Below are 25,412 nucleotides of genomic sequence, written 5' to 3'. Positions count from 1 at the left end.
TTTGGATACTTTCCTTACAGGGAATCTTTTTATGAATGTATTCTCAGGAAGAAAAGTATATCATCTTTGCTTTAATAGATATGCATATGAGTATCAGTTTGATTCTAGGATAATGCTAATACCACACTGTCTCTGTGTAGTTTAATACTGGCTCACTGTTACTATGATTGCTAAAAAGAAGCAATGTGGTAAGCGCATGAATTTGCACAAAGCACAAGAATTTGCGCAAAGCAAGAACTGTAATTTACATGTTTTTAAACTGAACTGAACTTTAAATGCTACCACTACTGCCACTGAGAAAATGTTCTGATCTTTGGAAAGTATCCTACTCATTAGTGTTCTTCTATATACCTCATTATGATAATACTGAGGTGTATTGAAAGTGTTCTCAAATTCTTACAATGTCATAGCTATATTGCTGTTTTGGAAATGTATACCGTTATATTTGGTAATGCAAGAAAGATAAGGCAGAGCTTTTCTAAAGGTAGGTCAAGGTGGTTTATTGAAGTCCTTCCCATTATTATTATTATAAATCCCTATGAATTACAAAAGAGGAAGATCCTCTAGATTGAAAGTAGAAGATAGTTTAAATGACTGTTTCAGGGTCACATCAGATACCAGTTCAGAGTCTGAATTAGAGCTAAAGTATCCTTGTTCCCAGATAAACTTGGTATCTACTACAGTGGAACATACTTTTCAAAAAAGGGTCATTTAATGCATTATGTCATAAGGTACTCATTTTATTTATTTTATGATGGCAGTGAAAGGATTTATACCTCATGTGAAAGAGTACAGTATTAATCATCTCTTCCTTCCCAGGACCTTGAATTTCCTTATTTATCTTTCCCCTGGCATCTATCTTTTAGTTTCTTTTTTCTTTCATCACCAAGATTTTAATATTTCAAGTTAAAAGATTTGAATATATGTCAAAAAATATTTCAGCAGCTGTTTTGTATTTATGTTGAATGTTTCACATGGAAACATCTGAATGATTGAAAAGGGGTAGCATATTTCTTTTTTCCTTGATTCATCATATTTATTTGGCAAACCACAACCCTGGATACATAAAAACTTTTCACCTGCTCTGAGTAGCTGAAAGTGACTCGAGAAAAAACATAGCAAAGCTGACTGGTCCTACTTTAAAATCTAGACCATGAACTTCAGGTGGGCCCTAATGCTGCTCGGCAATCATGGTATATACCCTAGTTCATTCACGTGTCCACTCTTCTGGATGAGAATTTTACAGCTTCTCACTCCTCGAATCTTTTTTCTTTTTCAGTTATTTTATTGAGGTCGTAGTGGTTTATAACATTGCGTAATTTCAGGTGTATGTTATTTTTTATCAGTTTCTGTATAGACTGCATCGTGCTCACTACCAATAGTCTATAATTTTTTGTGTTTGTGTGTGAGCAAGATTAGCCCTTAGCTAACATCCGTGCCCATCTTGCTCTACTTTATATGGGACGCCGCCACAGCATGGCTTGCCAAGCGGTGCATCGGTCCCTGTCCACGATCTGAACCTGTGAACGCCAGGCCGAAGCAGAGTGTGCGAACTTAACCGCTACGCCACCAGGCCAGCCCTACCAATAGTCTGATTTTTATCCATCACCATATATATGTGCCCCTTGACTCCTTTCGCCAAGCCCCCAACCCTCTTTTCCCTCTGGTGACTGCTAATCTGTTCTCTTTATCCAAAAAGGAGTAGCACATTCTTTAAATAAGGTTTTATTGTTACTGCTTTAATTTTAAAGGAATAAATGCTCATGGTAAACATATTTGTAACATACCAGACGTGCATGAACCCTACCAGACGTGCGTGAACCCTAAGTTCTCTGTTCCTCATACTCCACTCTCATTCCCATTGCCTGGGGGTAAAGCATTGTTTCAGTGCTTTTTCTTTAATGTACTTCCTTTGTCCATGTGGAACAAACATATACGTACAGCTTTTAACATTTAAAAACAAGTGGGATGGTGTGTATGTATTTCTGCATCTTGTCCTTTTCACTTTGTATCCCATGAATATCTTTCCATGTTATTATGTATTGAGGCACCTCATTTTTTACAACTTTCTTGTGACATCTGCAGTGTATCCCATTGTGTGCATTTTATGGCTCTGTCTCACCATTTGTTTAGCAGTTTTCTGTTATGGATGCCTTTGTTGTTTTTAGTTTTTCATTATTATGGATAATATTGCCCTAAACAGCCTTGTATAGGTGTCAGTGTACTACAGCAGTATTTCTGTAGGAGTGGAGTTGTTAGACTAAAGGGAATGAGAGTTACTTACAAGCTCTCCAATCCTGGCTTATAAGTTCATTCTAAAATTTGTATGGTATAATTTTATCTGGTGATTCTATATATTTGGTCACAGTCCCTATTTTTGCCTTGCCCGAATGCTTGTCATTTTAATCCATGTAGCCATTTAGACCTCTTTAGCTTCTCAGTAGAGCTTTTGGGAGCTCTGAAACACAAATATTTAATTATTCTCTGAAAGATTAAAAATAACTTACATATGCAAACATTTTAAATCTGTCAATTTTAAAAAATAAGCAAGTTGGTTAAAAAAAGGTCAATTTTGACATTATTTTGAATGTCTGCCTTGAAAGACAAGGAAATTAGTGTATTTACAGTTCCTCCCTACTAACTGATTTTTGTTCATCTTGACATGGTTAAAAGTAATAATTTATCTTTTGTTCTGAAATTATAATTGTTAGGGTTGTTTTGCCTTGGTTCTGTATTTAGATAGGTTGAATTCTTATTGTTAGTTCTTTTATACCTTAGCTTCCCCTTTCCTGAGCTATTTGAATTCATCTATTGCTTGGCTGGATTTTATCAGTATTTTCTTCATGAAGAGCTTGGATGCTCTATTCCTTCAATGCAATTAATATTTGCATTTCTGAGAGTATCTAAGTGATACTTTTATATATGATTCAGTATTTTGATAATACTTTTCCCCTTACAAGCACATTATGTCTTCTGGCATTGAATGTTTCTGTAGAAAAGTTCAGTCCAGTAGAATGCTTTTCCTCTTGGAGGTAATTTGCTTTATCTTTCCTTGATGCCCAAAGGACTCTTGCTTTTTTTTAGCTGAGCAAGATTTACCCTGAGATAACATCTGTTGCTAGTCTTCTTCTTTTTGCTTGAGGAAGTTTCACCCTGGGCTAACATCTGTGCCAGTCTTCCTCTATTTTGTATATGGGTCACCACCACAGCATGGCCACTGACTGGTGGTGTAGGTCCATGCCCAGGAACCAAACCCAGGCCGCTGAAGCAGAGCGCACTGAGCTTAGCCACTAGGCCATGGGGCCAGCCCCCCTCTTTTTTTTTTTTTTTTTTGTATGTGAGCCACCACCACAGCATGACCACTGACAGATGAGTAGTGTAGGTCAGCGCCTAGGAACCGAACCATGGATGCTGAAGCGGAATGTGCCGAACTTAACCACTAGCCCTGGGGGCCGGCCCAAGGACTCTTTATTTAGGGTCGAAATTCACCACACTATGAATTAGTATTAATAATTCTGAATCTATTACTCTTGGAACATTTTGTACCCTTTCTGCCCGGAGATTCTGGTTTTTCTTTGTTGCAGAAAAGTTTTCATCAGTATTTTAAAAAATCCATATATACCATAATAAAAGGAAAAATATTCCAATTGTTTGCCAGAAAGTTGTTTTAGCTTATAAACTAATTCTTTCTTTTAAAGTTTCTCATATTATAGGATGGGCTCTCAAAAATTTTTAACACATTAAAATAACAAAATGCTTTGGGGGAAGAACATGTCACTGAGTTAGTTTTGAGTGCTTATAGAGGTCCTTAGGCAGAATCAGTTTAAAAAAGGCATCAGAAATTTAATATTGATGTTATAATTGCAAGTATTAGATACCGTTGTAAGTAAGTCTTATAAAGTCACTTAAGGGGCCAGCCCGGTGGTGTAGTGGTTAAGTTTGTGTGCTCCGCTTCAGTGGCGTGGGGTTCGTGGGTTCGGGCGTTCGGATCCTGGGCACAGACCTACACACTGCTCATCAAGCCATGCTGTGGTTAGAAAGTGGGGGATTGTCTTGTATCACTGTATATTTGGTACCTGTATTATACATTTTTATTTTCTCTACTCTTGTTCATGTATTGCTTTCTATTTTTAGTTGTCTGTATGCTTTCATTTTTTTATCCTTACTTTCCTGCATTCTATGTTTTTTATCCTCTTAAGCTTGTTTTATTTCTTACTGTTTCTAAAGTAGTTTTTATATCTTTAATGGAAGCTTTTCAATCTCATATGTGGAGATAGGTGTTGGCATTTCTACTTGTTCCCCATTGGTGCTGCCAAAATCTAACTTCTCTGTCTACTTGGAGAGCTTTTTTTTGAGGCTAAATTTGGATTGCTTTTTGCTGCAGATAACAGAAAATCTGACCAATATTGGCTTAAGTGAGAAAGATATTTAATTATCTCACCTAACAGGAAGTCTTAAAGGTAAGCAGTCCTGTAATGGCATACATGGCAGCTCAGCAGTGATACCAGGATCCAGGCTCTTTCTACTTATCCATCCTTAGTATTTAAGTTTCTTAGCCTAGTCCTTTTCAGCTTGTCCCAAGATAGCTCTTGCAACTTCAGGCACATGTCTGTGACCAAGTCCAAAAGAAGAGGGAAATGGCAGCACCAGCAGCTCTTCTCTTCAATCTGTTCCTTTAGTCAGACAAGCAAATGCTTTCTTAGAAGCCACTGTTCAGATTTCCTCTTAAGTCTTATTGACCAAACTTATTGGTGGTCAATGACCACCTCTAACTGTAGGAGAGACTGGGAATTAGAAAATCTGAAAATTTTTTCAGCTTTTAAAGTGAGAGGTAATGAAGGGACAAGAGGTTAGAAATAGCTATTGGGTTAGCCAACCAACAGTGCATACTTCACTGAGTGGTTGCAGTACACATCCTCATTACTGTTTTTCTGTTAAACTCTTGGTCGTTTTCTAACTTGCATCGAGGCTTTGCCCCTTGCCTTATAGTCTTTTTGCTTCAACTTCAAGCAATTTCTAGGTGGTGGCGGTTTTGGGGTTTTTTTTGGAGGATATTTCTCCATTAGTGTGTGAGCCCATTGCTGATAAGGGTGGTGTCTTATGTTTCTGTGTCCCTAGCATGTGCAAAGTGCCTGGCTCATGGTTGGCACTCAGATGTTTGAATGATTGAAGGAATACAAAACGGATTAGTACTTCCCTCATGGAGAAAAGACTTTTCTGTTAACCTACATTTTAGGTAGTATTTATCCCAAAAATAAGTAATAAAACTTTAAGCAGCAGAAAACATCACAGAGTTCATGTACTGAAGCTGAGACATTTTACTTTGGGATTGCTTCTTCATCCCTGTTTCAGGTCCTGTTTAACCTTTTCTCTCTGTCTCTGTTTCTACCTCTGTGTGTGTGTGTGTCTCTTTCTCACACACACATGTACTCACCTTTTCTTTTTTTTATCTTTTGATACTTTTGTTTTTTGATACATGCATGTGGTACAAAATTCAAATGTTACATAACAGTAAGAAGAAGTTGGCCTTCCGTTCCTATCTTTGAGCCACCTATTTTCCTTTCCTGGGGTTAACCACTGTTACTACTGTCTTGTGTTTCCTTCCAGAATTATTCTAAGTATTAATAAGCATACATAAATTATAGCATACTGTACATAATTTTTTGCTTTTTGTTTCTTATGCTACATAAATCATAGCGGGTTGTACAGTTTTCTGGGTTTTTTTGTTTTGTTTTTTTTTTTGTGTTGTGATTTCTCACATGTATATTTGGATGATCTTTTCATATCAATCATAAAGAGTTATACACATTCTTAATTAGCTGAGTCATGTAGGTTCCTGGTTTGTGGCACATTAGAAGCAGTATGTCAAAAAGGAGATATGAGCACTGTGAGTAACAAGACCACCACCACAAGGTGCAAGAAATAAATACTGCTGGAAATAAGGCCATAAACACAGGGTAGTAAGAGAAGTGAAAACTGGGGAGACTGTTCTTTGAGTTTCAATAGTCTCACTAGTAAGTAGTGGTTTAGTACATGTTAGAAGTGGTATCGGCCACTCTTCCTTACTTAGGAAGAATAAGCAGAGTCTTATTCTTATATAAGAATAAGGGTGGAGAGAAGGATTAAAAGTGTTCCTCCAGGAGAGGAGTCATGGACGTCCCTTTTTCTACGGACTGAGGCATAAAGGTGAATAGGGCAGTGCGCCATCTTTGTGTTTGTTCACAGATTTTTGTATAATTTTTAAAAAGAGAGTAAAATCAAAGAAAGCTCCAAGAGAGTAGAGACTGTCTTATTCATTGTTGAATCCTCAGTGTTCACTGCAGCATCTGTTATTGTATTTGTTTAACAAGTAATTGATTACATGGACAAAACAAAGCTGAAAGTAATGGTCAGTTGGAAACTAAGATAAGCCATCTCTGACAAATTGGTAGAAAAACTTGATTTTATAGATACCTTTAAGGAAATATATCTATCAAATTAAATAAGTATATCTGTCTTCATTTTGGCTGTATTCCAGAGATGTTTAGGTCAACGTGGACACTGCTATCCTATAGGATGGTGTGTTCTTGGTAGAAAACTCATTAATGGTGGAGTTGCTTGGGCCGGCCCCGTGGCTTAGCGGTTAAGTTTGCACGCTCCGCTACTGGCGGCCCGGGTTCGGATCCCAGGCGCGCACCAACGCACTGCTTCTCCGGCCACGTCCCACATACAGCAACTAGAAGGATGTGCAACTATGACATACAACTATCTACTGGGGCTTTGGGGAAAAAAAAGGAGGAGCATTGGCAATAGATGTTAGCTCAGAGCTGGTCTTCCTCAGCAAAACGAGGAGGATTAGCACGGATGTTAGCTCAGGGTTGATCTTCCTCACAAAAAAATTAAAAAAATAAAAAATAAAATAAAAATCTTTCCTTGAATGTCTACCTGTGGGGGGAAAAAAAATGATGGAGTTGCTTGTTAACTGAAGTTATTGTACAGTCTGTATGACTAGTATATCTTGACTTGGCACTCTAATTCTTATGAGTGCTAGTTCTGTTTTTGGTTTAACAGAACACTATTAATTACTACTTTTTAGTAAACCTTTAAGTACCTTTAATTTAACTTATGCTTTTGATATACATTTTTAAAAGTGGAATGTAATGTTTATATTTTGTAGAAAATGGCTCTCTCTACATAGTGATGGATTATTGTGAAGGAGGGGATCTGTTTAAACGAATAAATGCTCAGAAAGGCATTTTATTTCAAGAGGATCAGGTGAGTTAACATGTAGGAGATTGACTCTTACTCTGTAATGTTACTAAGAAGTGATTTGAAGTTTATTTATATACGTATTATTTTTAACTACAAATGTTAATTGTAATTACTAGGGCGGTTTGGTATCATATTCCAATATCTTAGTCACATATTCCAATATCTTAGTCACATTTCTGTTCTAATTAGCTCACATTTCTGTTCTAATTAGCTCACACCTTAGTTCAGTTCCCCATCTCATTTCTTATCTGTAATATTATGTGTGTAATGTATGTTATATCCTCTGTGTGTGTGTGTGTATTTATGTATATAATTTATTCATTATAACTGGTTAATTATTCTATGTCCTGTCCATCTGGCTTATTGCTGCCATCCCGTATTTTCCTATATTGTGGCTTTGCCAGATAACTTCAGCTCTAGAAGCCTTGCATTGGCAACCGCATTAAATCTAAACTGTGTTTTGATTTCAGGGGTCTCTAAAATATGACCCTATCCTACCTAAGCAGTCTTATTTTTTTCTGTTATTCCCTAATGTGCATCCTTTTTCATTTGTTTAGCAGATATTTATGAAGCATGTATTTTGTGTTAGGCACTGGGACACATGTTTGTTCATCTCATTCTCCTTTCTATGTATTTATTCTTTTTTTTCAAGGCTAGACTATTTTATTTTATTTTATTTATTTTGTTTATTGCGGTAACATTGGTTTATAACATTCAGGTGTTATGTCATTATACTTCTATTTCTGCATGGATTATATCACGTTCTCATGTTCACCACCCAAATACTAATTACAGTCCATCACCACACACATGTGCCTAATTATCCCTTTTGCCCTCCCCCCTCCCACCTTCTGGTAACCACCAATCCAATCTCTGTCTCTATGTGTTTGTTTGTTGTTGTTAATATCTGCTACTTAATAAGTGAGATCTATGTATTTATTTTGATTATTTCTTTTATTTTGGTAATACCTTCCTCCTAACTCTCTGTTATTAATATTCTACCATTTTTTAAGGCTCAGCTCAAGTCCCAGCTTTTTCTTTACATTGTCTATAACTATTCTCATCTTCCGTGATCTTTTCTTCTCTAAATTCCTACTGCGTTTCTCATTGTCCTACATACTTAGTTTTAATTGCATGCTTTTATATAAGGGAATGGCGGGAGCACTGTGCTAGGAGTGTTGTAATTGTTATCTCTTTTAATTCTTCTAACACCCCCCCTATGAATTAGTGTAGTTTTCTCTATTTAATAGATAAAAAAGCTAAGAAAGGTTAAGTAGCTTGCCCAAAATCACGTCTTTGGTGTTTGAACCTACTTCTGTATAACCCCAAAATTTATAAAATTTTCTTTTTACAAACTTAAAATAAATTGTAAAATTATTAAAAAATTCGCAAGTGGAATATCTTCTTTCCCTACTGTTCCATCTCTGAGATTACCACTGTTTTTAGTTTGGTGTATTCTTCCATACTCTCTTTTTCATGTTGGCACACGTGCATTTATACATTAAGACACACATATTCAGAAATGGAATATTATACATGTCATGCTCTGTCTTGCTTTTGTCACTAAAAAATTATCTTGATTTTCTTTACATGTCGATCCATATAGATCAATTATATTAGTTTTAGTAGCTGCATTATGTTTCAGTCCAGCAAAGCCTATGCTTTTTTGTTTCTTTTTACTCTTTTACTCCGTTTCCATTCCACTCCTCTCCATGGGCAGCTATTCCAATGTCTTTAATGAATATCTGTGTGTTTTTGCAAAATGGCTATCATTGTTTTGTGTACATGTGTTTCTAAATGCATACCTGTTGTATTATATATCTTGGTTAGTTTTACTTTTTTCCCTAAGTACTGTGTTTCTGATCCATCTGTTTTGCTATTTGTGCATCTCTTGCTTCTAACTACTACATAATGCTCCATGGTATTCATCCAAGTCTACACTTACTTTTACTGCACCATACACCCTTCTTAATGTACTCTGAATAATTTCACATAGAATTACTTTTCCAACTATGTTATAATTTACTGTAGAGCAGAGATCACAGTTTTTACTTATATCATCTCCGGGTACTTAGGAAAGCTGTGTCTGTGGTAGGCACCAAGTTGGCACAACTAATCAGTTGATTGATAATGCCATACAGATGGGGGCTTTTAGGTTCTTGGCAGTTACGTAAAAATATGATGAGGTGAGACCTTGAGTTATATTTTAATTAAGTACTATTAAAGAGGGTTTGTCATATTTCTCAATTTGTGCTTACTTCCTCTTTACATAATTAAGCCTACTAGATAGAGCACAGAACTTGGAGTAAGAAGACTTGGGTTTGAGTCCTTGTTCTACTTGTCAGCTTGGTAATTGTTCTGTTAACAAGTTACTTAACTGTTTCAGACTGTTGCCTCTTTTGTTAATGGAGATGTTGCTGCCGTGTAGCTGACTTCACTGTTACAGTGAAGGTCCAATAGTAATTTATGTTAGTTTACAAAGTGCTGTTTTTTATTAGAATTTTATCTGATACGTTCCATTGGTTGTGCTTATTTTTATTCATTTGTCTCTATTGAACTTTAAAATACTTGCTGTTAAATTCTATAACATTCTACTATAAAGTACATTGATAATCTGTGGATTTGGTTCTCCTGTTGGATAAATATTCTTAGTATATAATGATGTGTGTGTGTGTACATATGTATCTTGGCATCGTAGAAGTTATTATGGAGATTCACTCAATATGTTTTTTTCCATCTCTGAGATTATTCCATAAAAACAATAAAAATTTGGTAAGTCTTTCTTTTAAGTTAATAGCATTTTTTCTACCCTTCAGAATGACAAGTTTTGTTAGCACAAATAAGAATGTTGTTTATTTTAGCTTATCTGAAATGGAGATTATTTATAAAAACATCCTACTACTTTCTAGGCTTTGAAGCAGAAAAACATAGAGGCCAGAGGCCATTTGTGTTTTAGGCTATAGATGAGCATCAATCTGAGATGGTTTTTTCCATTTCTGGAATGGAAGCGGGAACAGGAAGACCTGTGAAACAAGGTGATTCTCCAACTACTGAAGGTGTTCTCTTCAGTAATACTTCCTTGTTTGCATCGTTAGTGGACAAAAATCTAATCAAGTTAGGAAGCACCCTAAGTCCATGACTTTTAATCAGTAGTAAACAATGAGATGAACTAAGTGCATTCTCCTAAACAATCCTTGCAAGGTATTTGCTCACATAGATATTAAAAAGATGTCCCATTGACTATTTTTGCTTTATTTGGATAAATTTTGGATAAATTTGGATAAATTTTCTGGTAGTCTCCTTTCATGTTCATAAATAATTTACAAATATGTATTCTTTCAAAAGAAAATCTAATCTCGTCAGGGTTGGCCCTAATATTTAGGTACAACTGAGAGTGTTAATTAAGCATATAGGCCTCCTTGAGTTTGCTCTGAAAATCTAGAGCCTTATTGTATTGAACAACTACTAGAGCCACAGAATTGATTTCTGTTCAGAATTTTTCATAAGGAATCTTGGATTGGATTTTTTTTAAAAACTATTATTTGCTCTTCTATCCCAAGGTCAGGAAACGAAGCCCAGTACATTCTCCACCAAATTCACCAGCAGTACCTATACATTTGAGTGAATTTCTTTCTTCTTGAGGGTTTGCAAATTTGCCAAGTTTCTTGGCTGCTAGGAAATGACCTTGCCACCTGTGATGCTGAGACCTTGTAAGTCAGGTAGTGGGCGAGTTTTTCTTGGCAGTGCGATATAGGAATTGGTTCTACATATATTTCTTAGTAGTGGGCTTGTCATAATTGATTAATTGAAAATCATTCTCAAATAAGACACTCCAGGTATAGCCTTGGTTGCATAATTGATTTGTTCAGTTATATTCTACTAAAAAGGAGTATAGATTTTTATTGAACCAATTAAAATGACAGTATTGTCCTAATTTATTTCTGAATTCTGAGTGGGTCAGTGAGAATCAGCTAATCATTTTAAGATGTTACATTTCCGTGTATAAAAGCATAATCTACTAAATTGAGGGTTAGAGATAGCTCAAGAAGAAAAAAAATGGACTTTATATATTCATTAAATATAGAACACTAGAACATTAAAAATAACATATTCCAAACAAATAACCACAGTTAAATTTCGTTTAATTCCATTCATTCAGTCCTAGTAATTCTTATTCTGCTGGATCTTGGGGCAGTCTGCTTTCATGATGTTTGTCAGCTTCTGGACCAAAAAAAGTCTTAGAAATCTTAACTCAATCCATTGTTCAGTCTACGCGATGTCAGCTTAGAAACCTGTACTCCAGAGTCTCTTTTTTTGAAGTGTCAATAGTTCTTAGTATCCTTTCCAGGAACCTTCTGGTCAGCATCAAGAAGCAAAGGCCTATTTGATAATGAGACTGAAAGGTTGTGGTTTATTTATTATAGTAACCAATAATAGAATAAAATTCTCTATAGGGATATTTGAGAAGGGCTTGATGAATATTTTCCTTAAGGGTAAAAATGGACAGCAAAATCATTAACAAATCTCTAAGACTGTCTCATAAGGAATGCGTTTTCTGAAATATTTTACTTATACAAAACCCTAATGTAGTAAGAGTGTGAACTGAATAGACAGAGAGAATGGAAATGTAGCCTTTATACTTATTCTTGTACAAGTTGTGCTTTCCTCCTCAGCTTCGTTTATACCTTCCATCAAAATTTAGCTCTGGAATCACCTCTTCTGTCCAGTTTTATTTTATCACCTCCAGGCTGAGTTGGCTCTCCATCTCTGTGCTTCTTCAGCACTCCGGAGCGTTACCTCTGATTTACTTACTCATCTCCTTCCAATAGTCTTTGATAGGGGTCAGCAAACAATGGCATCTGGGCCAAACTCTGTCTGTGTTTGTAAACCAAGTTTTATTAAAACATAATTACACTTATTTTTGTTTGTATACTATGGCTGCTTTTATGCTGCAGTGCCAAAGTTGGGTTGAGACAGAGACCATATGACCTGCAAAGCCTAAAATATTTATTGTCTGGCCCTTTATAGAATAAATTTGCAGGGGCCGGCCCCGTGGCTTAGTGGTTAAGTGCGCGCGCTCCGCTACTGGCGGCCCGGGTTCGGATCCCAGGCGCGCACCGATACACCGCTTCTCTGGCCATGGTGAGGCCACATCCCACATACAGCAACTAGAAGGATGTGTAACTATGACGTACAGCTATCTGCTGGGGTTTTGGGGAAATAAAAGGAGGAGTATTGGCAATATATGTTAGCTCAGAGCCGGTCTTCCTCAACAAAAAGAGGAGGATTAGCATGGATGTTAGCTCAGGGCTGATATTCCTCACAAAAAAAAAAAAAAAAATTTGGTGACTCCTGGTCTATGAGTTCTTTCATTAACTTTTTTTGCTGCCTCCTGCACCTATCAGGTATGTTTTTGGTCCTGAATACACATTTGTCAAATTATAAAGGAGTACAGGTATGAGAAAGATGACAATGAAAAACCCCATCTGTAAAAGGAGACATAGGTGATTTCTAAGATGTGTTCTAGTTCTACTGGTAGACTATGTAACAGTAAGACTCAACTGAGCTTAATTTTCATCTTTTTGTACTTTTTCCTGACCCCTCTCTGAGGGGTTGAATTAATTGCTCTCTCAGTGTCCGTATAGCTGTTATAAAACTTGTGCATTTTATTGTAGGTATTTGTTTATATTTCTACCACCATATGGACGCAGAGTCTGAAAACACTATTTCATTTTTCTACTTACAGTGCCTTATGTGAATATGGAAAGTAACTTAAAAATCTGTGTAGTCCTCAGTAAATATCTATTCAACTGAACTGAGAGGTTTATTTCTTTAAAGAAAATTAATTTTAGATTATTTTAATGTAATATTTGTTGTTTTTTTTTAAGTACTGAGGAAATAAGAGTAAAAAGTAAAGCTTGTTACTTACCTTTCATTCTCTCTTCTGAACATCACTTCTCTGAGGTAAACACTGCTAACTGATCGGTAGCAATCCTTCTATGCTTCCTTCCTTTATTCCTTCTTTCCTTCCTACACACACACACGCTCATATACAATTATATAGAGTTCAGGTATGTAACATACATAAACATATACTTTAAAAAAATAGGAGTATGCTGATTCTGCAACTTTATTTTTTTCACTTAACAGTATACATAGAAGTATTTCATTCGTTTCAGTGGCTGAATAGTATTTCTAGTACAGTGATATCACAGTATATTTAACCAGACCCCGTGATGATATTTAGGTGTTTATATTTTTTTGCTCTGGTGAACAGTGCTGGAGTAAACGTCTTTGTACACATCCTTTTGTATTTGTGATACTATATCTGTAGGATAAATTTGAAATTGCAATTGCTCTTTCAAATGGTATGTGAATTTCAAAATTTTATGTAATTCACCAAGTGGCTAATGATGTTTTCTACAAAGAGGGCATACAGAGACTTATATCCTCACATTCTGACCAACATTGTGTATTATTTCATTTTTTTCACGTTAAAATGGGTATTTTGTTTTAATTATTATTATTTTTTTTAATTTGGAGGGGTATTGGAGATGTGTTCATTGGTTTATTTTTCCTCTGTCATTTGCCATTCCAGTCTTTTGTCTACTTCTTATTTTGCCTGCCAGTCTTTTTCTCAGTGATTTGAAAGAACTGTTGCATATTAGAGAATTAGCAATCTGTCAAATTATGTTGAAGGTATTTCTCAAATAATTATTAAACTTGATTATATATTTTGCCATGCAGATGTTTTAAATTTTATATAGTAAGCTTTGTCAGTCTTTTTTCTTGTGATTTGTCGGGTTTGTGTCATGTTTTCAAAGTCCTGCTTCAATCAAAGTCTATAGAAAATTAACCAATGTTTAATCATTTTATAGTTTAATTTCTTCATGTTTAAAAATGCCATCTACTTGGAATTCTTTTGGTGTTAGGACTGAGGTAAAAATTAAGCCTTTTTACTTTCAAGGGGCCGACTCCAGAGAGAGTGTTTATATACAGTAAATGTGGGGAGAGGAAAAAGTCAGAGATGTCTTCCAAATTTCCAGCCTGATTTTTTTCCTCACATGATTTTTATTTATCTAGAAGAAAGATACATTTAAAAACAAAGTCACCCACCGTCATACTATCATAAAATATAAATTATTTCCATTTTCCATTCTTTTCTGGAAATATCTTTCCATATTTATTCTGATTTATAAGAGATGCTTCGGTAGCAGTCTACTACATCTTAAAGTTAGTATGTGCCCTGTACGTAATGTGTCTGTTGGCTTGAATATCTACTTAATGTTAGTGACTACAAATTAAAAATAAATTATAGCTTAAATATTTTTTTAAGGATTTAGTTCCCCTCAACCCCAGATATTACCAAATTCTTTTAGCGGTCAAGGAAAGACTGCCTTGAAATGTAAACTTTATGAGAAATGACAGATTTGATTTTTCCTCCCTAGATTTTGGACTGGTTTGTACAGATATGTTTGGCGCTGAAGCATGTACATGATAGAAAAATTCTTCATCGAGACATAAAATCACAGGTATGTTTATATTCTGTCACTTCTAACTTCTAAATGGATATGGACATGGAGCTAGCATTGTCTTGGGCCAAAAACTTTTGAACCTGATCCAGTCTGCATCAGGTTATCTATCTCCTCGCTTCACTGTTTCCCCTTCCCTATAATCTTGCAAATTCTCTTCTTATGCATCATGTGTTTGATTTTCTGCCTACTTCCTACATCCTCCTCTTTCTTGTTTTACTCTCTTATTATGATGGAAAAAAATCCAAAAAAATAGGTGTGTGGAAGGTACAGTTTTCTGAGATTTGCATGTCTGAAGATGACTTCATTCCATTCTCTTACTTTAATAATAATTTGGATATAAACTTCTAGGTTGGAAATTGTTTTCCTACAGAATTGTGAAGATACTGCTCATTTGTCTTTGGCTTCTAGTATTGCTGTTTAGGAATTTAGAGCCATTATGATTTCTTACCCTTGTTTCTTCTCTCTGGATGATTTTAGGATATTCTCTCTGTGCTCATTGTTCGGAAATTTCACAGTGTTGTGCATTGATGAGATTCAACTTTTATTCACTGTACTGTGTACTTTTGACCTGAGAATGTATGTTTCCTCTGGAAATTGTCTTGCTATATTTCTTTAGATCTTGTTGTTCACTACCTTCATGGTCATCTTCTGTATTTTTTTTCTAGACATACGTTGGAGGTTTTTAATTTATCCTTTCAGGTTACCTTATTTGTTCTTTCATCTTTTATCTCTCTGTCTCTCTCAGTTACATTCTAGGTGAATTTCTCAGCCTACCTTCCATTTAACTAAATCCCTTTTTAATTTTGTGTAAACTAGTGCTTATCTCATCTATTTACTTCTTTATTATAATGACTATTTTTTCTCTCCAAGATTTTTAAATGGTTTTTCACACATACCTGTTTTTATTTTGATTGGGTTTTGTTTCATAATATCTTGTTCTTTTTAAATGAATATCTGTTCCTTCATTTATCTCTACAATTTTCTAAACGTGTTTACTTTGAAGTTTTTGTTGGACTGTTTTATAAAATTAATTCTGTTTCGAGTGAATTCTTGTTTTGATGACTTTATTGGCTGTTTTTCTTTGTGTTAGATTTCTTCATGTATATTGGATTTTGGGGGTGGAGGGCAGGCTCTTTTGTGGAGGTGTTTGTCCCCACAGCCCACTCATCTTTGCACAGAGGTTTCTTTCATGTTTGCCTCACTTAAGCTCTCTCAGTTCCCAGAGCGGGGAGTACGGAGGAGGTTCATTCCTGGTGTCAAGGCTGTGTGTCCGTCTTCTTACGTCCTTAGGCCTACAGCTTTTATAGCCTAATAGCCCCAGGATGAGTAGTAGGAACAAGAGGAACTGTGGTGGGAGTTCCATACCCCATCTTTCCTGTCCTCAGACCCTCTGCCACCTAATCCCATTTCACCCCATCTTACTCTATTCTAGTTGACCTCACTTTGTGTCATCTTTGACTATAAGCATGTTCCTGATTCAAGTCTCCTGACTGGTATGGAGTTTAATTCATGTTACCCCAAAAATTCCTGGCTTCACTGTTTGATAGAGCATTGGAGTTCTATATTCAAGAATGCAAAGCAGTTAGGTAAATTATTGGAAAATTTTAAGGTTAATTTGTTATATTTAGGCTAATTAGAACTTTTAGGCAGTTTTTTTGTTTTTTTGACAGAGGGAGAGGTCTGGATTCATTTTTTTTAAAGCTTTATTGAGATATATTTTATGTGCCATAAAATTCATCCACTTACAGTGTACAGTTCACTGATTTTTAGTGTATTCACAGAGTTGTGAAACTATCACCACTGTCTAATTCCAGAACATTTTTTATATTCCAAATAGAAACCCTGTCCCCATCAGCAGTCACTCCCCGTTCCGCTTCCACCTAGACCCTGGAAACCACTCATCTATTTCTGTTTCTGTAGATTTGCCTATTCTGGACATTTTATATATATGAAATCATATAATATGTGACTTTGCCTATTTTAAAATTTGGTTCTCTTTTATTGTTATTGATTTGTAGGAGTTCTTTATTCTGGATACAAATTCTTTATCAGATACATGATTTGCACATATTTTCTCCAATTCTATGGGTTATCTATTCACTTTCTTGATGGTGTCCTTTGCGCAAAAGTTTTTAATTTTGATGAAGTCCAATTTATCTATATTTTCTTTTTTTACTTGTCCTTTTGGTGTCATATCTAAGAAACCATTGCCTAACCTAATGGCACAAAGATTTACTCCTGTATTTTCCTCTAGGAGTTTTATAGTTTTAGGGCTTATATTTAGGTCTAGAATCCATTTTGAGTTAATTTTTGTGTATGGTGTGAGATAGGGGTCTGCTTTCATTCATTTGCATGTGGATATCCAGTTATCCCAGCATTGTTTTTTAACTGGATTCATTTTTATGAAAAAAGTTGTTGACTTAGAACTAGACTGTAACATTATTTCTGGGTTTTTTCTCTTTTTTACAGAACATATTTTTAACCAAAGATGGGACAATACAACTTGGAGATTTTGGAATCGCTAGAGTTCTTAATAGGTAACATCACTTTTAAACTTTGTTTTGATACAATGTTTTCATTGAAATTTTAATTCATGATGATGTATATGTGATAATTTATAATATCTTCAAGTATCTTAAGCTTCTTCAATAATTCTCTTTTTGTTCTAGTACTGTAGAGCTGGCTCGAACTTGCATAGGGACCCCATACTACTTGTCACCTGAAATCTGTGAAAACAAACCTTACAATAATAAAAGGTATTTAAAATGGTATTCATTAGATATTTCCTTTAGACCTTTCTCTGTTATACTATACTTATTAACCTTCAAAGTATTATTCTAAAATCCATAATGGAAACATATGTATACATTTTTTTAATATTTGATGAGTGGACTTGAAGCTATTTCACTCTCTTAGTAAAGGAACTATAGAAAGAATCACTTTATTATTTAGCTTATAATTGGGAATAGAGTGCTTTCTTCTGTCTTTCTCTTTGTAATAGTCACTTCCTATTGAATTGTAATAGTTAATGTTTTTTGAACACTTACTATATGCCAGGCACTGTTTTGAATGCTTTCTATGTATTTCTCTTTTGATCTTCACAATAACCTTGTGAGCTGTAGGTATTAATCATTGCCCCTTTGGTTGTAATGAAAACAAATGTAGAGAGAGGTAAAGTAACTTCAAAGCCCTAGGCACCTGGCTCGCCGCCCAAATTAGTATCATTGACCTGTACTGTGGCTACAGATTGTATAATAGAGGAGTGGGAAGAGGAATTCTGCCAGTGAATTCCAGTTACCCTTTATTTTCTCTCACTCTTTCTAACTGAAAAATCCCAACCAAGAAACACTGATCTTAACTTTGAAAGCACCCACAGACTCTAAAAGGAAGAAAATGGTAGCTGTCAGTAACGCATGTATTCGTGATTGCTATTCCCCTCCCCTCCTTCTTTTTTTGAGGGTAGAAAGGAAGTTGTATTTCAAACCTGAGCAGTAGAGGCTGAGACCATTATCCTAGCAATGTATTTTTAAAATCAATTTAAATTACACTGATCAGTCTAGTCCATGGAATGTATTATTGGTGGATATTCTAAAGGATAGCAGCATTTTCTTTGAGCTAAAGTAATTTTACATTTTAATGCTATTTGTGTCTTGTGGATAAGTCAACTATGAAAAATATCAGTCTTTAAATTAGGGATGGATTTAATTATCCTTTGGAGAATTTTATATAAAATTAATTTTGTGGGAAAAATGCTTTTAAAATGTAATGGATGAGCATATTTTTCTAAGTGTATTTTAAAGTGTTAATAGGATCATTAGTTTAATGTTTTTGTTTATACTGTTTAGTTTGTAACATGTACAGGTCACTAAATAGCTTGATGACATTTACGTTTTCCCCCAGTTGAATCTTGAAATTAAATAGATTTTTGGGGTTATGAGTTTATATTTGTAGATTTTTTTCTTTTTTTTTATTGCTATCATAATAGTTTATAACATTGTGAGATTCCAGTTGTAAATTATTATTTGTTAGTCACCATATGAATGCACCCCTTCACCCCTTGTGCCCACCCCCCAACTCACTTCCCCCTGGTAACCACCAAACTGTGCTCTCTGTCCGTGTGTTCATTTATATTCCACATATGAGAGAGGTCATACAGTGTTTGTCTTTCTCTGTCTGGCTTATTTCACTTACCATAATGCCCTCCAGGTCCATCCATGTTGTTGCAAATGGGACGATTTTGTGTTTTTCTATGGCTGAGTAGTATTCCATTGTACAAATATACCACGTCTTCTTTATCCAGTCGTCTGTTGATGGACACTTGGGTTGCTTCCACGTCTTGGCTATAGTAAATAATGCTGCAGTGAACCTAGGGATGCATAAACCTCTTTGGATTGTTGATTTCAAGTTCTTTGGATAAATACCCAGGAGTGGGATAGCTGGATCATAAGGTATTTATATTTTTAATATTTTGAGGTGTCTCCATACTGTTTTCCATAGTGACTGCACCAGTTTGTATTCCCACCAGCAGTGTATGAGGGTTCCCTTTTCTCCACATCCTTTCCAACAGTTGTTATTTTTTGTCTTGGTGATTATAACCATTCTCAGGGGTGTAAGGTGATATCTTAGTGTAGTTTTGATTTGCATTTCCCTGATGATTAGTGATGTTGAACATCTTTTCATATGCCTGTTGGCCATCTGTATGTCTTCCTTGGAAAAATGTCTGTTCATATTCTCTGCCCATTTTTTGATGAGGTTGTTTGGTTTTTTGTTGTTCAGATGTGTGAGTTCTTTATATATTGTGGAGATTAACCCCTTGTCGGATATATGGTTTGCAAATATTTTCTCCCAGCTGGTGGGTTGTCTTTGCATTTTGATCTTGGTTTCGTTTGCCTTGGAGAAGCTCTTTAGTCTGATGAAGTCCCACTTGTTTATTTTTTTCTTTTGTTTCCCTTGTCCGAGTAGACGTGGAATTCGAGAAGATCCCTTTATGACCAATGACGAATAGCACTGCCTACATTTTCTTCCAGGAGTTTTATGATTTCAGATCTCACCTTCAGGTCCTTGATCCATTTTGAGTTAATTTTTCTGTATGGCGAAAGCAGATGGTCTACTTCCGTTTTTTTGCATGTGGCTGTCCCATTTATTGAAGAGACTTTGCTTTCTCCATTGTATGTTCTTAGCTCCTTTATCAAAGATTAGCTGTCCATAGATGTGTGGTTTTATTTCTGGACTTTCAATTCTATTCCATTGATCTGTGTGCCTGTTTTTGTACCAGTACTATCCTGTTTTGATTGCTATCGCTTTGTAGTATGTTTTGAAGTCAGAGATTGTGATGCCTCCAGCTTTGTTCTTTTTTCTTAGGATTGCTTTAGCTATTCAGGGTCTTTGGCTGCTCCATATGAATTTTAGGATTCTTTGTTCTGTTTCCGTGAAGAATGTCATTGGGATTCTGATTGGGATTGCATTGAATCTATAGATATATTTGTAGATTTTTGAGAGAGTTCGGGTAAAGATAACCTTAGGATTTTGATAGTTGGTTTTGTTCTTTTCCAGTAAGTTCAGCTTTCAGGAGCAGTGGTTTTGCTTTTGTTGACTTCTTTTTTTTTAAATTTTATTATTATTATTTTTTTGCTAAGGAAGATTCACGTAGAGCTAACATCTGCTACCAGTCTTCCTCTTTTTGTATGTGAGCCGCCACCACAGCATGGCCACTGACAGATGAGTGGTGTAGGTCCACACCAGGAACCAAACCTGGGCTGCTGAAGCAGAGCCTGCTGAACTTAACCACTAGGCCACGGGGGCTAGCCCTTTTTGTTGACTTGTAAGGACCGCCGTAGCTCTGAACTATGAGGTCTTTTTTTCTTTTAAAAATGGAAGTAGTCCTTTTTTATTATAAAAATATCTGTTTAAGATACAAGGAAGAGACCAGGTATGAAGAAGATAGTGTAACTGAGTCCTTAAATTAGGATAAAATTAATACATTTACTCTTTCATATTTCAGTTGGCTGTCACAAGTTTATTTCAAGTTTAATTTTGGTAAATTAATATTTCCTTCACATTCATTAAAGCAGTATTTTGCTTTTATAATATTTTTTAAGTCATGGTATTTTGCAAATAATTGAATAAAGCAATTTGACTTGCAAAATAAAATAGTTAGATGGAATATCCATGAAATTTACTCATTTTGTTCTTTTAAATATTAAATTTCTCTCATGAAACTTTAAAATAATTGCTTGAACAAGCATTATTTTTCTAATCTGGGATAGCTGGTTTTGTCATTTGGTTATGGTTGAAATTCTAAGTTTTAAAGGACATGTTTTATGGAACACATTTTTGCAAAGCATTTTTATGCTGCTCTTGTTTACTTTAAATGAAAAAACTATTGACATAAATTCTGATACTTAGAGAAGATTTCTCATTTTTTTCTTTTCTAGTGACATTTGGGCTCTGGGGTGTGTCCTTTATGAGATGTGCACACTTAAACATGCAGTGAGTAGAAGTTTCTGAGATGTTTTAAAAATTATGTCAAAAAGTGCCTGTATTTCTATTTTGCAATATTACATGCCATCTTTCAAATGAGCCTCTTGTACTAGAAGTTCTTTTGTGTCAGTTTTTACATTTCTCCTCTAAAGTACAAATTTAAATCGATTTCCTTTAACGTATGTGCATATATTACATATGCATGTTATATATTTATTATAATACGTCTTACTTTTTTCCAGAAAATTATTTCTAAAGGCAGAAATAAATTTGCTGTCTTTTTCATGTTAAATTCGTACATGAATTTGATATTTTAGCTGATCAAATTTTATTAGTTTCATTTTAGCAATTTCTTTCAAAACACTGAAATTATTTGTTTGCAATTAAAATTATCTAAAGAATATTTTTTAACATAGTCATCAAGGGATTTTATCAATTTAAATACTCTTTCATTCAGAGAATTTAAAATTTTCACTTTTGAGGCTTTTTTGAGATAGCACGTAATACACCAAAAAGGAGGAGTTCTTATCCTAAATAGGTTGAATTTTAATCACTTTCCATTTCAAAAATCCTGATTTTTAAAAATGCTTCCCTCATTGATTAAACAATAATGAATTTTCATTACAGAAAACTTAAGACAGTGCATAAAAATATAAAGATGTGAATATCATAAGTAATTCTTCCAACCAGTAATGTCTACTTGTAATATTTTGTTGTTTCCTTCTAGGCTTTCTTCTAGATTAATTTATAAAATGAGTTTTGTTTTTGTTTTTTTCCCTCAAACGTTTGATTATATTGTATAAGTAGTTTTATAGCTTATTTTTATTGCCTGATATTATTTGAGGAGTATTATTCTTTGTTGTGTTTTTTCGTGGTTGCATATTCTTCTACTGTATTACCTTAGGTTTTATTTTTCTTTCTTAAGGAAAAAAGCATAGACTGCCAAAGTGATGTGGGATGATAGTTATCAGATCTGTATTTGAAGGAATTGGTCAGTTTTTCTGTAACACACAGTCATTTTAGGTGTAAATCAGTGTATTTTTAAAAAACCTTTTCATCTACATTCTTCTGTGACCATTGCTTCTATATTTTGGAATTGTTTACTCTTCAATGGACACACGAAATTAAGTAATTCACTAACTTTTATTTATGAAGAGCTTGTCAGTTGAGAGATAAATGAAAATTCATTGTAGTAAAGGAATAATGTAACATATCTTTCTGCATTTAGGATTCCTCTTAGGTACATAGATATTTCTAGACATTTGAATTGTACTCAAATTTTAGTAAACTGAATGACATATTTTAAATGTGCTAGAAGAATTCAGCATTTAACAGAACTCTTTTGTAATTGGTTTAATCGCCAATGCCTCATTTACAGCATGTTTTATTTTCTTATGTGTCGTAGTGACAGTGTACAACTATTCCCCTTTGGAATATTTGCCACATTGCTGATTCTATGGCTTTTGGGAGCATCACACACTTAAAAATAATAATAATGCACAGTGTTTAAAAGGAAAGGAACTAGGGCCCGGCTCCGTGGCTTAGCGCTTAAGTGCGCACGCTCCGCTACTGGCGACCCTGGTTCGGATCCTGGGCGCGCACCGACGCACCGCTTCTCCGGCCATGCTGAGGCCACATCCCACGTACAGCAACTAGAAGGATGTGCAACTATGACATACAACTATGTACTGGGGCTTTGGGGAAAAAAAAAGGAGGAGGATTGGCAATAGATGTTAGCTCAGAGCCAGTCTTCCTCAGCAAAAAGAGGAGGATTGGCATGGATGTTAGCTCAGGGCTGATCTTCCTCACAAAAAATAAATAAATAAATAAAAATAAAAATAAAATAGTTTGCTCTCATTTAAAAAAAAAAAAAAAGGAAAGGAACTAGGGGCTGGCCCCGTGGCTTAGCGCTTAAGTGTGCATGCTCCGCTACTGGCGGCCCAGGTTCGGATCCCGGGTGCGCACCGATGCACCGCTTGTCCGGCCATGCTGAGGTGGCGTCCCACGTACAGCAACTAGAAGGATGTGCAACTACGACATAGAACTATCTACTGGGGTTTTGGGGGAAAAAAAAGGAGGAGGATTGGCAATAGATGTTAGCTCAGAGCCGGTCTTCCTCAGCAAAAAGAGGAGGATTAGCATGAATGTTAGCTCAGGGCTGATCTTCCTCACAAAAAAAAAAAAAGGAAAGGAACTTGTACTTTTATTTATTATGTTTCCCCAAATACTTTTAGTTCTGTAGTTAATTTCTTGTTCTAGTTACTCCAACAGGGGCACAGGAAGACAGGTCTTAAGTGAAGGCCACCAGGTTTGTTTTACCGTCTTGATTATTGTCATGTATTTATAAAAACTTTTTTCTAATTAATACCTATATCCCATCTTTTTATCTTTTGAATAAGTAAAAATTAGTCTTATAGCAAGTTATAACATTTTATGAGGACTGATAGTCTCTTTTAAATATGTTTATAAATAACTAAGTAAACCTTGCTCTGGAGAACATATGCTGATTAAAATATTTGGAAGAGGATTGTATTTCTGTTCTATGTTGATTGGAAAAGAACTATTTTTCATTGTTTGTATTCCCATTTTCAATTTATGTATGTTTCATATATGTTAATTTATTTTCTGGATTTTAGTTTGAAGCTGGGAATATGAAAAACCTGGTACTGAAGATAATATCTGGATCTTTTCCACCTGTGTCTTTGCATTATTCTTATGACCTCCGCAGTTTGCTCTCTCAGTTATTTAAAAGAAATCCTAGGGATAGACCATCAGTCAACTCCATATTGGAGAAAGGTTTTATAGCCAAACGCATTGAAAAGTTTCTCCCACCTCAGGTATGTTTTTTTACTTTATAATTAAAATTGAACAGTGGGGTTATGGTGCTTAATGAGGACGTGCCCTCCCCTATTTTGAGGAGAGCACGTCAGAGCCCTGGGGGAATGAAGTGCCTTTTTCAAACTACCCTGGAGTCACCTTCCTTTCCATTCTTATATAATTCTTCCCCTTCCTATTTGCTTTCCAGTTGTAAATCTGTAGCAAAGAAAACATTCATCCTGTGTGTCACCTCCTAACAGTTAATACTTAATTTCTGACACTTCTGATCACCGAATATGTGGTAGTTGTGCCACACCAAGCAATTCTGTGACATCAGCTGGGTATCTTAGAATTCAATTCAGTTCTGACACTATTTCCCTGGAGATAGCATGAAATCCCACAGGTTAAGGGCTCAGTCCCATATGACTGCCCCCACTTCAGAAGCCAATGGCAAATCCAGGTTGTCACCTGTGCTTCTGACTGACCAGCTATAAATCAGAGGTTCCCATGACCCTCCTTGGGTTTGATTAATTAACTAGAGCAGCTTACAGAACTCAGAGAAACATTTACTTACATTTACCAGTTTATTATAAAGGATGTTATAAAAGTTACAGACGAACAGCCAGTTGGAGGGGGTACATCGGGCAAGGTCTAGAAGGGTCTCAAGTGCAGGAGCTTCTGTCCCTGTGGAAATGGGATGACCAACTTTCTGGCGTGTTTACCAACTCGGAAGCTCTCCAAATCCTGTCCTTTTGGTTTTTATGGAGGCTTCATGACGTAGGCATGATTGATTAAATCATTGGCCCTTAGTGATTGAGTCAACATCTAGCCCCTTTCTTCTCTTTGAGGGGAGGAGATTATCCTTAGGGGCTTCCCACAAGTCATCTCATTAACATAAATCAGGTGTGGTTGTAAAGGACTTGTTATGAATAACAAAAGACAACTTTATGCTCTTACCACTTAGGAAGTTCCAAAGTTTTAGAAACTGTGTGCCAGGAACTGGATCAAGACCAAATATATATTTGTTATAAATCACGATAGCACAGAATCATTCCTCTGTCTCTTGGGTTTCTGTTGTTTTGTTTTCCAATTTTTTTATTGTGGTAAAATATACAAAACATAAAATTTATCATCTTAACCATTTTTAAGTGTACAATTCAGTGGTATTAAATACTTTATAATGCTGTGCAACTGTCACCACCATCCATCTTCATAACTCTTTTCATCTTGTAAAACAAACTCTACCCATTAACCAGTAACTCCCCATTCCCCTCTCCTCCAAGCCCCTGGCAACCACCTTTCTACTTTCTGTCTTCTTGGGTTTCTAAC

The 25,412-nt window shown here is 35.4% G+C and overlaps 1 protein-coding gene across 13 annotated transcripts in view; it reads left to right on the top strand.

The window, feature by feature from the left end:
- Positions 1-25,412, top strand: part of NEK1 (NIMA related kinase 1) — a 181,319-nt gene that overhangs the window by 8,967 nt on the left and 146,940 nt on the right. For all 13 annotated transcript variants that reach the window (XM_058550334.1, XM_058550340.1, XM_058550339.1 and 10 more), the window contains 6 exons: positions 7,157-7,254; positions 14,700-14,783; positions 17,256-17,323; positions 17,456-17,542; positions 21,221-21,275; positions 23,903-24,103. In XM_058550334.1, the coding sequence (XP_058406317.1) occupies positions 7,157-7,254; positions 14,700-14,783; positions 17,256-17,323; positions 17,456-17,542; positions 21,221-21,275; positions 23,903-24,103 (593 nt within the window). The remainder of the gene's footprint in view (positions 1-7,156; positions 7,255-14,699; positions 14,784-17,255; positions 17,324-17,455; positions 17,543-21,220; positions 21,276-23,902; positions 24,104-25,412) is intronic.

This window comes from Diceros bicornis, chromosome 11, assembly GCF_020826845.1.
Source record: "Diceros bicornis minor isolate mBicDic1 chromosome 11, mDicBic1.mat.cur, whole genome shotgun sequence".
Taxonomy (NCBI): domain Eukaryota; kingdom Metazoa; phylum Chordata; class Mammalia; order Perissodactyla; family Rhinocerotidae; genus Diceros; species Diceros bicornis.
The sequence above is the reverse complement of the archived record's forward strand: the minus strand, read 5'-3'. Positions and strand labels throughout refer to the sequence as shown.